General features: G+C 43.0%; 1 protein-coding gene across 1 annotated transcript in view; it reads right to left on the bottom strand.

The window, feature by feature from the left end:
* KDM6A (lysine demethylase 6A) overlaps window positions 1–13,273 on the bottom strand; it is a gene marked incomplete in the record, with an annotated part of 3,528,619 nt that overhangs the window by 2,921,473 nt on the left and 593,873 nt on the right. Inside the window, 1 exon segment of the mRNA XM_044072373.1 lies at window positions 38–87. Within this exon segment, the coding sequence (XP_043928308.1) occupies window positions 38–87 (50 nt within the window).

A 13,273-nucleotide genomic window follows, 5' to 3' on the forward strand; every position in this document is an offset into this window, starting at 1 on the left:
GCAGCAAATTAATTTTCATAAAAGAAACTATACAAACCTTCCAGTAATCGGATTGTAAACTGTAGTACCTCTGGTATGCAGACAATGCTAAAGGAAAGAGACAAATCCAAGATTATCATTCAAGACAGAATAAAACTGCAAGGAAGCATTACATTTTTTCCAAATAAACTAAAACATGTCAAATTTTATATCACTTTCACACCCACAGAAATTTAGAGCACCACACACCAACTCTCCATCTCCATCTTTCATTCTCTCAAAACAGCAACTTGTTTTGTACAGGTCACAACAGAAAATACATAATGGGAATCAGGCTTTTTAAAACAAATGTATTTAATCAAACTGGATTAAAACAAAGTTAACTATGACAACACAAAAGCAAAAAATCTACATCAAACTACTGCATGTCTGAGAATATAGCATACATCAGGAAAACAGATGACTAACAAGAGAAGAATCCTGTGGGATAAGTTTCCCAAAAAGAACAGACACTTCTTAAACTGAACTCGGTTCACTGTGGTAAATGGTGGAACATCCAATGGGTGAATCTAGAAGGTTGTGTGCCCTAGCACTATGGACAGGCTAATATAAAAACATCTACTTCCCAAGGAAGCACGCAGTGCTCACCTGGACAACACTAACCACATTTTATTGTCTTTCAGTGAAGTTATATTTTCTGGACAACAAAACAAAAACACAAGGAACATCTGAAATCTCAGTATCTGTCGACCCAATATATAATGTGATAAAACCTACCACATGGTACCAGTTAAAAATGCACTCACCCAAGATGTACATGGATATGTCACAAGGTATGCTGCCATGAAATTTTACAATTTAAGAAATCTGCAGCCACTGCCATCTCAATTTAATGCAGCATGCATACCCTCAGACAAAAAAGGCACTACTAAGCCCATACAGCTAGCAAAGTGAGAAGGGTCAGGGATTGGACTATCCAGCATGAACTCACACAGACTGACAAGTTCCTAACTGCCTTGGCCTTCTAATAAGCTTCTGATTCAACTCCAATGACTGGAAAACCTGTAAGGAAAGATCAAACAATAATTCTACAAGTTTGTATTCGCCCCCACACACTGCAACCATCCAAGAAAGGAGAGACATGGAGCTCTCTACCTTGCAAGCCTCTGGCCACAAACACACACACTGTGGGTACAGAACTAAGTCAAATAAGAGACCTTTACCAAAGCTGAACCCAGTCAGAGCAAGAAAAGGAACCAAGTGCAGATCAAAGAGAGGCATGGAGGTAAAGTGCAGCAACATCAACATAGCATCTTTTGGAAGAAAAAACATGGATGACTCACCAGTTGCAATTCAGAACCTAACAAACTAGATGCTAAAGACAGCGGTCCAGGATGAGACAAACTACCCACTCCTTCTGAATGAAAAAAGGTACAGGTAGCATCCATGGTTTTCCCCCATAGCAACATACAGTCCCAGTCTACCCCAAACAGCTCTTTGATGACAGCTTTACCTTAGTCTCACTCATGAAGAATACAGAATTCCCAAGTGCAGCTCTTCATGACCGTCTCTTACAACTGATACTCGCTGATGGCAATCCAAGATGGAACAAACTTAAGATCTGCTTCTTCTCCCCTACCACAGGAAACCTAGTTGGCATCCAAGATGACAAACTTGTCAGTGTTTCCCCTCGGTCTACCATAAAGCTTCTTCCAAAAAGGATACAGAGCTCATCAAGATCTTTCCAAATGCTCGTTTCTCTTCAAACTGCCATCCAGATCCTGACAAGGCAGGACATACAGAACCTTCACCTTGAAAGGTGCAGCAATAATAAACTTCATAAATTCTTACAGAGTTCCTCCTTAAATAAAGCCTCAATCAACCATCATTTGCAGGCAAACAGCTGAACCTGCTGCCACAGTTAGTGTCAGCACAATGAAAATGTAACTGTTGCTGACATGGAAGCATACACTGAATGACCCAATCTCAATCCCTTCTTCCTTAAACCAGGATTAAAGATTGAAGGACTGCTTTTTCAAAGCCTGCTCCATTACACAACATGGACAGCCAAGACAGAGAAAATGAGATTTCTGAATGCTGTGCTAGAGAGGGGATCATGAAGGAGTCAGTATGTACAAGAGGTCATGATGTAAATATGTTCAAGTAGAAGGGCTTACAATCAGCTTATGACTGCTTAGGAGCAGCAGGAACTGAATGCAGGTGTTTAAAAGTTGTAAAAACACATCTCTGATGACTACCGATATGCAAAGAGAATAATCCCAGATGCCCACACTAAAATACATTTGAGTAAAGAGATGAGAGCCCACAGTCCAAACTGTAAAATATTTCACAAGCCTCAGGGTTTCTCTAATATGGTAGTCATCCAAAGGAAATCTGTACAATAGAGAAGGATTAATCTGTCTCAAATAAAAGGTCTCAGCTCTCATTCACACACACCCCCACCCACCCCTGCAATGCACCAGCGCGTACACACACACACACACACACACACACACACACAAGCACACCAGCGCGCGCGCACACACACACACCAGCGCGCGCGCACACACACACCAGCGCGCGCACACACACACACCAGCGCGCACACACACACCAGCGCGCGCACACACACACCAACACACACCAACACACACCAACACACACACACACACCCCAACACACACACACACACACACCCCAACACACACACACACACACACACCAACACACACACACACACACACAACACACACACACACACACCAACACACACACACACACACAACACATACTCCCACACACACACACACACACACACACACACACACACACACACACATAGACACACACACACACACACCCCAACACACACACACACACACACACCCCAACACACACACACACACCCCAACACACACACACACACCCCAACACACACACACCCAACACACACACACACACACACACACCCCAACACACACACACACACACACACACACACACACCAACACACACACACCAACACACACACACACCAACACACACACACCAACACACACACACACCAACACACACACACACCAACACACACACACAGTCACTAGCTATCAGGGCAAGTCTGTACAGAGCTGACAGGAGTGGGTTTGACAATGAGATGGGTGAATGCCAAGTATGGGCTGAATGGGAACCAGCACTCAAAAAAGCTCCTGCAACAGGTGTAGTACATAAATATGCTTCCAAGAGCAAGATCCCACACTTCCTTGGACAGGTCCTACCAAACTTACTCGCCTACCTTAAGTCAGATTTGAACCAAAAGACCTGGAGCAATATTACTCAGTGGACTTTCTGGTAAATTTGGCCACAGGACTAGACTAAACTCAAATATTCATCTCAAAGCTTGACCACCAAACTACAGCCAAGTGACTCAAAGGGTTCCTATTGAATTGTCGACAGCTTAGGTTGTCGAATGCTTAATCGACAACCAAGAGTTGAATGCTTACAGCAGTAAACAGCCACATCATCGAATTCTTTCCTCGGGAAAGAATTAGCGTGGCTGTTAATGGGGATTTGCCCTTTCCCCAATGTACAGCGATCTCATGGTTGGTATATTTAGTTAGAGGGGCGTAGGGGTGAAGCCCCCCACTATGTTTGAGTTTATTCAGTTTACTGACAGCCACCAGAATTTACAGAGGAAAGAATTGGATGATGTGGCCGTTCACTATTTTAAGCATTCGACGCTTAGGTGTCTGATTCAGCATTTGACAATCTAACCTGTCGATGTTATGATATAAACACGACTCAAAAGGGCTGCTCCCTAGGTCTGGGTTAATCTGTAGTATGCACCAGCAAGTAAAACTGGGAGAACGGCAATACTTATGTAGCCTGGAATGCTTCCCCAGGGTAGGATTTGCCCCTCCCCCACTATCCAACTAAGAGGTAAATGGACATTTTGTCAGCAGAAGATAAGCATGCAACACAACCCAAAGTGCCATTTCTAAAGGACTTCCTTACAGGAGGGTTTGATCAATGCAAACCACTACTCTGGTTTTCTAATGTTCTTCAGAAGATCTCTTTAAGAGTCCCCTAGCCATGGAATACGCTTCCTCTCCACATTAAACAAAGCAGTTCCCCAGGTCTTCAAAAAAAGAACCTCAATGAGTAGATGGGGATAGACAAATTCACCCCAGTTTACTCCGTCCCTTACAGATAAGCGAAAAATGTAGTGGGAATTGTACTGACTACAATGCAAATAGACTACTGGAATGACTGTAGTAGCTTGCCATGAACCTACAAGACCTACATAATGTGTATAGAACCTTCCTGCAGATAATGCATTAGGAAATTTAAGACACCGCCATCCTTCTGGTGGCACAGTGGTGGGGGGGCAGGTCACAGATATCTGGGCAGTACTTCTCTATCGCTAGCACTTAAAACACCATCACAAAATGCTCTTCTCTAGGCAAAAAAAAGGCAATGCTTTTAAGTGTTCAAATGTAAACAGCAGCCAAATTAACACTTGAAAGACTGTGCTGATTTTGATATCAAACAATTTTTGTGAATGGAGATGCATAGAAACACAGAATTTCTGACCAACAGGAAAGTGTTTTGGTTAGACAGGGCTACAATGGCCATCCACATTCCATCACTCCGCTCCTAAAAACCTTTAAAAATAAATAAATCAATAAACTTGAGTAAAAGCCTCGTCCCCACTGCTGTGAAGGCCCTGGCTCTGACATTCTAAAATGATTTGAGGAATAAGATACAGAAGGGATGGGATACTCAGTGGAGCTTGTATTCATGTTTCATAATGCTTACCACACAAAAAGTATATGGTTACTGACTGCCATGTAGGAAGACGTAGGGAAAAAGACTAGGAATTATAGGAAGGTGGGGTGATGAGGGAAAAGAAGAGCAAGTATAGTCTAAAGTTTTTTTCTTTCTTTTTGGGATGATGATCCCTGGCCAGATTTGAGAGGTTTGCAAAAAAAAAGGTCCTGGGATGGTAGGTAGTATCTGGTAGTCTAGCTACCCTTAACATCGGCAATCTGAGGTAAGAATTGATTAATTCCCAGCATTAGTTTATCAGACTAAATTTTAAAAGAAAGTCGGCAGAGGAATTACCAACTAGAAAGCCCTTATCCATAGGAGCATGTGTGTTATAATCAAGAAACGGATGTGGTCTAATCCAAGCATGTCTTCCATTTCCTGTTCTACAAGATGCAGCCCTAGAATCATTTACTGCATCATAAGCACATTTAATTATAGTCTTACTCACCACAAATGGAGAATTAATCACTTCTATTACATTGGATGATGTCATAATTTGGAAGGCTTATACCATATTACATAAAGTAGACAAAAGATACTCAGACATATTAGTTTTGAAAAATTATGAACCTGAAAACTAAGGTGGAACACAAAAGAAAGTATGTACTCACCAGAATGTTCCATGTGTGCTGCCCATTTTAGCCTTCATTCTTACTAGGCTGGGTTCGGATCCGATCCTCAGATCCGTTTCTGCTTTTAATTTTCAAGCTAGAGGCTCTGCCAGCTCGTAGCTAAAACCCTATCCCAGCATGCACTAGAACCCTCTCGAGATCTTGTTTGCCCTAATTATAAGGCTGAGTATTTCAATGAAGAAATTAGAGGCTAATGAAGGTCAGAGGTCAAGGTAATCCAAATGTAAGAGAAGAGAGAAGTAGGGGGAAGGAGGGTAGGATGTAAGAATGAAGGCAAAGGTAGACCATTCACATGGAACGTTATGTTGAGTACATAACTTTTGTGATGTTGTCCTGTCTCGCCTTCATTCTAAGTTGGGACAACGTCCCCAGCTCATTGAATCTCGGGAGGCTCAAGGAAGTATATTTCTCAGAACCATGGAACCAAAATAGGTCCTATTCCTGGAGGCCAAATCAACTTTGTAATGAGTGATGAAGGTATGCGGTTTAGTCCATGCTGCTGCAGCACAAATTGCGTCAATTGATAGTTTAGCTAGAAAAGCTGAGAAGGTTGCAATGGCTCTTGTAGAATGGGCTTCAACTCTTTCTGGAAGATGTTTATTTTGAGACGCAGTTAAATGTTACAGTCTGAACGCCATTTATAATGCCTAACTTTATAGACAGGGGAACCTTTCTTTGAATCTGAAAAGTAAACTGATCGGCTTTTTGGAATTCTGCAATTCTGTGCAAGTAAAAGAAATAATGGTTTATGCATATCCAGTTGATGTAACATGTATTCTGCTTTGTTCTCAGTTAGGGAAGAAAATTGATAATTCTATACTTCGGTTCAAATTTGACTCTAGCTACTTTGGGCAAAGGGTTCGTTTGCAAGAACACCCTGTCCCAATGGAAAAATAAGCAAAGAGGCTTTATTAACTAGGCTTGCAATTGACACCCTTCTAGAAGAGGTGAATGCTATCAAGAAAAATGTTTTCAGTGTCAAAATTTCAATTTGCAAGATGATGCAGGCTCAAAAGGAGGAAAAACTGTGTGGGATAGGATGAAACTTAAGTCCCATGGTGGTGAGGGTCTCTGATAGATGGTCTTAACAAGGTACCTTTAAGAAAAGCTTTGCATAGTCCATGAGACATATTAGAGCAGGAGTCTCCTAAATGAAAATCAGAGATCACTGCTAGCTGAACTCTAATAGTGGCTACAGCAGCACAGTCATTCAACAATTTTGCTAGGAAATCTAGAATGGAACTGGAGCAGAAGAGGAGTCAATATGGTCATGAGTAGCCCATAAGGAGAAACTTTACCATTTGCTTTCATATACCTTCCTTGAAGCCTTACAAGAAGAGATTAGAATGTGTTTGACAGGAGACGAGAGATTTGGAAACATGGCTATGGTTGGAAAGTACAATTGTGTACACTTAACATAAATGTAGATGTTAAGAGTGCATTCACTGTTGCAGTCATCACACTCACTTGGGTTATCCTGCCAGGGGTAGCCTCAGTCTGCCCAAATACCAGAGGCTTAGTATTTCTGCGTCGGTTGCTGTCACTCCAGGACTGACTTCAGGTCATCAGTGGTATAAAATCAGGCAGCCGATGCCATTGCATCAGTTTTTCTTACCCCAACTGTCAGAAGCCCCCAAATAGGGAGCAAGGATATGGTGGAAGAACACCACCAGTAAAAAGTAAATATCAAAAATTCCCTGTAAGGAGATAGGAAGAGAGAGACAAGGGGGGTGGAGGGTGGGGAAACCAGGACTGCAACAGTGAATACACTCTAACATCGACATTTATGTTATGTGTACACAACTGTACTATGTTCTTCATGTTTCACTGCTGCAGTCATCACACTTGAGTTGATTCCCAAAGCTGAAGAAAAGGGAGGAGGCAGTCAAAAAGACTGGGGCCTGGCTAGGATGCCCTGCAAGACTCTGGTGGCAAAACCTGCCCTGGATATGGAGAAGATAGGCAGGTGGTAACACTTGAAGGTATGAACAGAAGCCCATGTTGCAGCATCCAAGATGTCCCAGGTGGGGACCCCTCTGAGAAAAGCTGCAGAGGTGGAGGTTGCCCTGGTAGAATGCGTCCTGACCCCCTTTGCAGGTGGTTTCCCTTGCTGTTTGTAGCAGAAATGGATGCAGTGCGCTATCCATTTGGAGAATGTTTGGATATGGCCTTGCCCGCTGCCCCTGCTGCCAAGCTGACTAGCAATTGCTCAGTTTAAATAAACGATTTAATCATATCCAGATACACTCAGAGCAGTCTGTGCACATCTAGAGAGTGCAGAATCCTTTCCTCCTTGTTTTGTGGGTGGGCAAATGAATGGATTGGTTGACAGCCACACTGGACATCACCTTAGGCATGAAGGATGGGTTAGTCCTGAGGGATACCCTGTCAGCATAGAAAATGAAGGGCTCTACAGCTATGAGTGTTTGTAGCTCAAACTCTTCTAGCTGAAGTGATGGCCAGAAGCAAGGCTGTTTTTCAAGAGAGGAATTTTAACTTGTGTGAGGGCGCCATTTTTAAACCTCACTAGCAGCTTCTAATCCTTCTTGGCATAAGACACTCCCAAATAACCAAACCTTCCTTGCTACCTCCCTGCTGGACACCTTTCCTTACAGCTAGCACACAGTATGGTTTTTTTTTTTCCATCCTAAGGACCCCACAACAGCAACCACGGACACCTAATTCATGGGACTGAAAGACTTCAAACTCCTACTGAAAGTGCTTTGTGACGAAGACAAAGCCCATATTTTTTTCTTGCTACTCCTACCGAATTACTGCCAGCCTGCCTAATTTGTAAAGATTTTACTAGGGAAGCGTCTTGTCAAGAGGAACAACTGCTTAGTTACATTTATACAATCCTTGAACACTATATGCTCAGCACTGCCTTATAGTTAGCTTATACTGTATGCTCAAGCCTGCTTTATAACCATCTTCTATGACCCACAGAGCACTATATACTCAGCCCTGACAAAGCCTATTAAACCTACTTGCACTTTGGCACAGCTGACTTGGTGCACAGCTGACTCTCCAGATCTACTATCATCTATATTATTATGTACTCAGTTACCCGATTGTTACCAGCCCCTCCAAAGAGCTACTAACAGGGTCACATGTCCACCACGAGTGGCCACTACAATGCATACAGGCTGCTAAGCCCTTCCCCCACATCAACCAGCCAATCCAACCCTTACCAAAATGTTTAAGAGTGAGAGCGCCATTTTAAACCTCACTAGCAGCTTCTAATCCTTCTCAAAGACGCTCTCAAAGAAATAAATCTGTTTTGTTTTTACCTCACCTAGAATACTAAATATGTGCTGTTTTGACTCCTGCTAATGAAGAAATTTGATAACTCAACTACTCCTGGCTAATTACATATGAAAGGCTGTGCACTGCTGCCAGATCTCGTAACTATACATCTCGGTTAATGCATTTGCTCAGCTTTAATATTAATGTACAATACTATAAGCTGACTTGAAAATATTTTACTGCTGCCAGAGAATATTGTATATTTGCTTTTGTGAACGTCTGTTCATCTGGTGCTACTTTTTTTTTACTGTTTGAATGTATTAGCATTGCTTACACTACACGGAGCCGCCGAACAAGAGCCATATTAAATTACATAAGGAATCGGCTCATATACTGCAGGCAGTTAATTTGGGTAGTTAGATTCAACAGCTGATAGTAGCGTTGTAGTAAAGAGGTACTGCCTGGCCTAAACAGCAGACTTCAATACAGTTTAATTTAAATACCAAGGTGCACTCCCAGCCTAGTCCTACTACACTTAAGATTGGATTACATAGACTAGCTAATTTTAATAATGTCCATGCACGGTATTTGTTGCTAGGTTTGCCAATTGAATGCATTATAACTGATTAGCGACAATGCTACTCAGGGGTTTACAGCCAGCAAATGGTGCTCATAAGAACGTAGTGACTGCTGACTTAAGTGAACTAAATGAATGTGTTGCGATTTTAACACCATTTCATGTATACTGTCTTATCTGCGTACATTACATTAAAAGGTACTGTAGAGTGCGTGTATATACTGCACGCATTGACTATTAAACTTTTCTCCTCTCCTAGTAAAGTACAGTTTTGTACCTACCATAAATGTAGATGTTAGAGTGTAGAGTGTAAACACTGCTGCAGTCATTACACTTGGGTTATCCTGCCGGCAGGCGGTTCCCCAGTCGGCCTGAGTTCCAAAGTCTTGGTCCCGCGTCAGTAGCTGTCGCCTCCTCCCAATCAGTGTGACATGTATACAAGATGCAGCAGACACCATTTTCTTCAGTTTTTCTTGCCCCAGATGTCAGGTGCCCCCAAATAGGTAGGCAATTCAAATTGCCGATAAAACATACATAAGAAAAGCAAACAACTTTCAGTTACCAGCAAATACTCCCCATAGGTAGCAAAGGGTAGAAGGCATAGGTACGTACCAGCAAGTAAGAGGGGAAGGAGGGAGGGTAACCTGGACTGCATCAGTGTTTACACTCGAACATCTACATTTATAGTAGATACAAAAAGCACAGTTTTGTACCTACCATAAATGTAGATGTTAGAGTGCTAATACAGCTGCAGTCATAACAGATGGGTTCTCCTGCAGTCAGGCGGGTCCTCGGTCGGCCGAATTCCAAAGTCTAGATCCGGCGTCTGTTGTCGTCCCTTCTTCCCTGACGTCAGTGCGACAGGGGTATAAAGGAACTAGAAGACGCCATTTTCTTCAGTTTTTCTTGCCCCAGATGTCAGGTGCCCCCAGAAGAAAGGCAATACATAAATTTGTGTAATAATGCAGTGCAATATAATCAAAATACAGTAGTTGCAAGCAAATACATCATAAATGAATACCCCAATCAGGTTGTATGAGGATGTGCTAGCCTATAGGCCTGTCCCAAGAGGGGAAGGAGGGAGGGAAACCTGGACTGCAGCTGTATTAGCACTCTAACATCTACATTTATGGTAGGCACAAAACTGTACTATGCTCATCGTGCATACAGCTGCAGTCATAACAGATGGGTGGAATCCCAAAGCTAAGAAAGGGGTGGTAGGCACTAGGTGGAACTAGGAGGAGCCAAAATGCCCTGCAAGACTGCAGTGGCAAAGCCTGCTCTAGATTTGGAGTATAATGGTAGGTTGTAGTGCTCGGAGAAGGTATGCACAGAACTCCAAGTGGCTGCTTCCAAAATATCCTTGGTAGGAACTCCTCTGAGGAAGGCTGCAGAGGTGGCTGTGGCCCTGGTGGAATGAGTTCTGATGCCTGTAGGTACAGTTTTGCCATGAAAGGAATAGCAAAAGCATATGCAGTGGGCTATCCATTTTGAGATTGTCCGTTTGGAAATTGGCTTTCCTTGAGCTCCTACCGCATAGGCCATAAAGAGCTGTTCTGATTTTCTAAAAGGCTTTGTTCTGTCCAAATAATAACGCAGTTGTCTGTGGATGTCCAAGGAATGTAGTAATCTCTCCCCTTTGTTTTGAGGATTATGATAAAAAGTAGGTAAATGTATGGCCTGATTTAAAGCTACCCTGGATACCACTTTAGGCATAAAGGACGTGTTGGTTCGTAAGGAAACTCTGTCCTGATGGAAGATGATAAAAGGCTGGACAGCCATGAGAGCCTGTAGTTCTGAAACTCTACGAGCTGAGGTGATAGCCAGAAGGAAAGCTGTTTTCCAGGACAAATATTGCAAATCTGATGAGGCAGCTGGCTCAAAAGGAGGCAAGGTCAGTTTTTCCAGAATGAAATTAAGATCCCAAGCAGGTATTGGTTGCTTCCTTGGCGGTCTCAAATTCTTAGCCCCTCTGAGGAACTGTCTTGAGAGGCTGAGAGAATAAAGGTGGATCAGTGTTTTATTCTGCAGAAATGGCTGAGGCATGGATTTTGATGGAGGAGAAAGAAAGTTCACTGCTTAGCAGTTCAGCCAAGTATTGTAATTTTTGAGGTAAATTCAGTTTTCCAGGATCCTGGCCCTTTCTCATTCCAGACACAAAAAGTTTCCATTTTGCGGAGTAAGCTTTTCTAGTTGATGGCCTTCTTGGCCTCCAAAATGACATCCTGCACCTCCTTGGAGAGTAGGGCCTGCTGTGATGCTAAGGAATCTTCCATGCAGCTAGATTGAGTGTTTTTAGCTGACTGTGAAGAGTTTTGAAGCTGTGCAGAGTCAGAAGAGGCATTAGAGGCAGGGTCCATGGTAGGGAATGCATCAGGCTCCTCAGGAGTGGGTACCAGTGTTGCCTTGGCCAGTCCGGAGCAATGAGGATCATCTTTGGTCTGTCTGCTCTGGTCTTCAATAGAACTTTGGGCAGCAGAGGAAGAGGTGGGAAGGCATAAACTGTCATTGATGTCCAACTGAAAGAGCGTCCACTCTCCAGGCCTTTGGATGGAAGACCCTTGAGCAGAATTTTGTCAATTGATGATTTTTGTGGGAAGCAAAGAGATCTAGGTCTGGCCTTCCCCATTCTTGGATTATTTCTGTAAAAACTTTTGGATGCAACTTCCATTCGTGTGGATCTGTCATATTCCTGCTTAGGTTGTCTGCCAGCGTGTTTTCCTTGCCTGGCAAGTACTGTGCTTGTAGTTCCATTTGTAAGTCCATGGCAGGTCCATGGCCATGTTTCAAATTGACATGGCCAGTCTGCGTAGGGGGTAAGAATGTGTTTCTCCCTGCTTGTTTATGTACCACATAATTGAGGTGTTGTCCGTTCTTATCAATAGTTGACCTGGTTGTAGAAGGTCCTTGAAAGCTATAATAGCATTTCTTTTTGATTGATGTGAAGGTGCTTTTCTTTTTGGGACCACTTGCCCTGAATGCACTTATCTGTCATGTGCGCCCCCCCCAGGCGTAGTCAGAGGCGTCTGTTGTGATGACTTGATTTGCTTGAGGCTTGCTGAATGGAAGACCTGTGTTTGACAAGCTTGAGCCCACCACAGAAATTCCTTTTGCAGACATGGAATTAGTGATATTATTGTTTCCAAACTGTGGCTGTGTTGAGACCATATGTTTTTTAGGTACCATTGTAGTTTCCTCATATGGAGCTTTGCACATGGGATTAGTAAGATGCAAGATGCCATGAATCCCAGAGCCTGCAGGATTTTCCTTGCAGTCAGCCTGGTGCAATTTGCTAGTGTTCTGAAGTATTGAGTTAGTTGCCCCTGCTTCTCTGCCGTGAGGTAGGCCATCTGGGTGTTTGTGTCCAAATTGGCACCCAGGAAAATTATCTTCAGTGAGGGTATTGGCCTTGATTTCTTTTTGTTGACTGTGTATCCCAGGGAATTCAACATTATTACATAAGCCAGATGTTTCAGAAGAATGTGCTTGCTGTCCGCTTGGATCAGGCAGTCGTCCAAATAGGGATATATTTGTATCCCTTGAAGTCTGCAGTAGGCAATTACTGATGCCAGGCATTTTGTGAATACTCTGGGCGCAGTAGATAAGCCAAAGGGCAATGCAGAGAATTGATAATGGGTTGAACCTGCAAGAAATCTGAGGTATCTTCTGCAATTTTGTCCGACTGGGACATGCAGGTATGCCTCCTTGAGGTCCAATGTTACCAGCCAAGACTCCTTGCCCGGCATGGGAAGAAGTTGCTGTAGAGTGAGTATCTTGAATTTTGGTACTAGTAGAAATGTGTTTAGGATGGATAGATAGATCCAAAATAGGTCTCCAATCTTTTCCCTTCCTTGGCACCAGAAATAGCCTGGAATAAAAACCTTGACCTTGTTCGTGCGTAGGTGCCTCTTGAATAGCTTTCATGTTTATGAGATCTGCAATTTGTTTTTGTGCCTCTGCCCTTTGATTGTGTGGCAGGTTTGGCATGCCTCTCATTTTTGGAAGTGTGTGA

The sequence above is a fragment of the Protopterus annectens genome, chromosome 5.part0 (assembly GCF_019279795.1).
Source record: "Protopterus annectens isolate FY-2018-M chromosome 5.part0, PAN1.0, whole genome shotgun sequence".
Taxonomy (NCBI): domain Eukaryota; kingdom Metazoa; phylum Chordata; order Ceratodontiformes; family Protopteridae; genus Protopterus; species Protopterus annectens.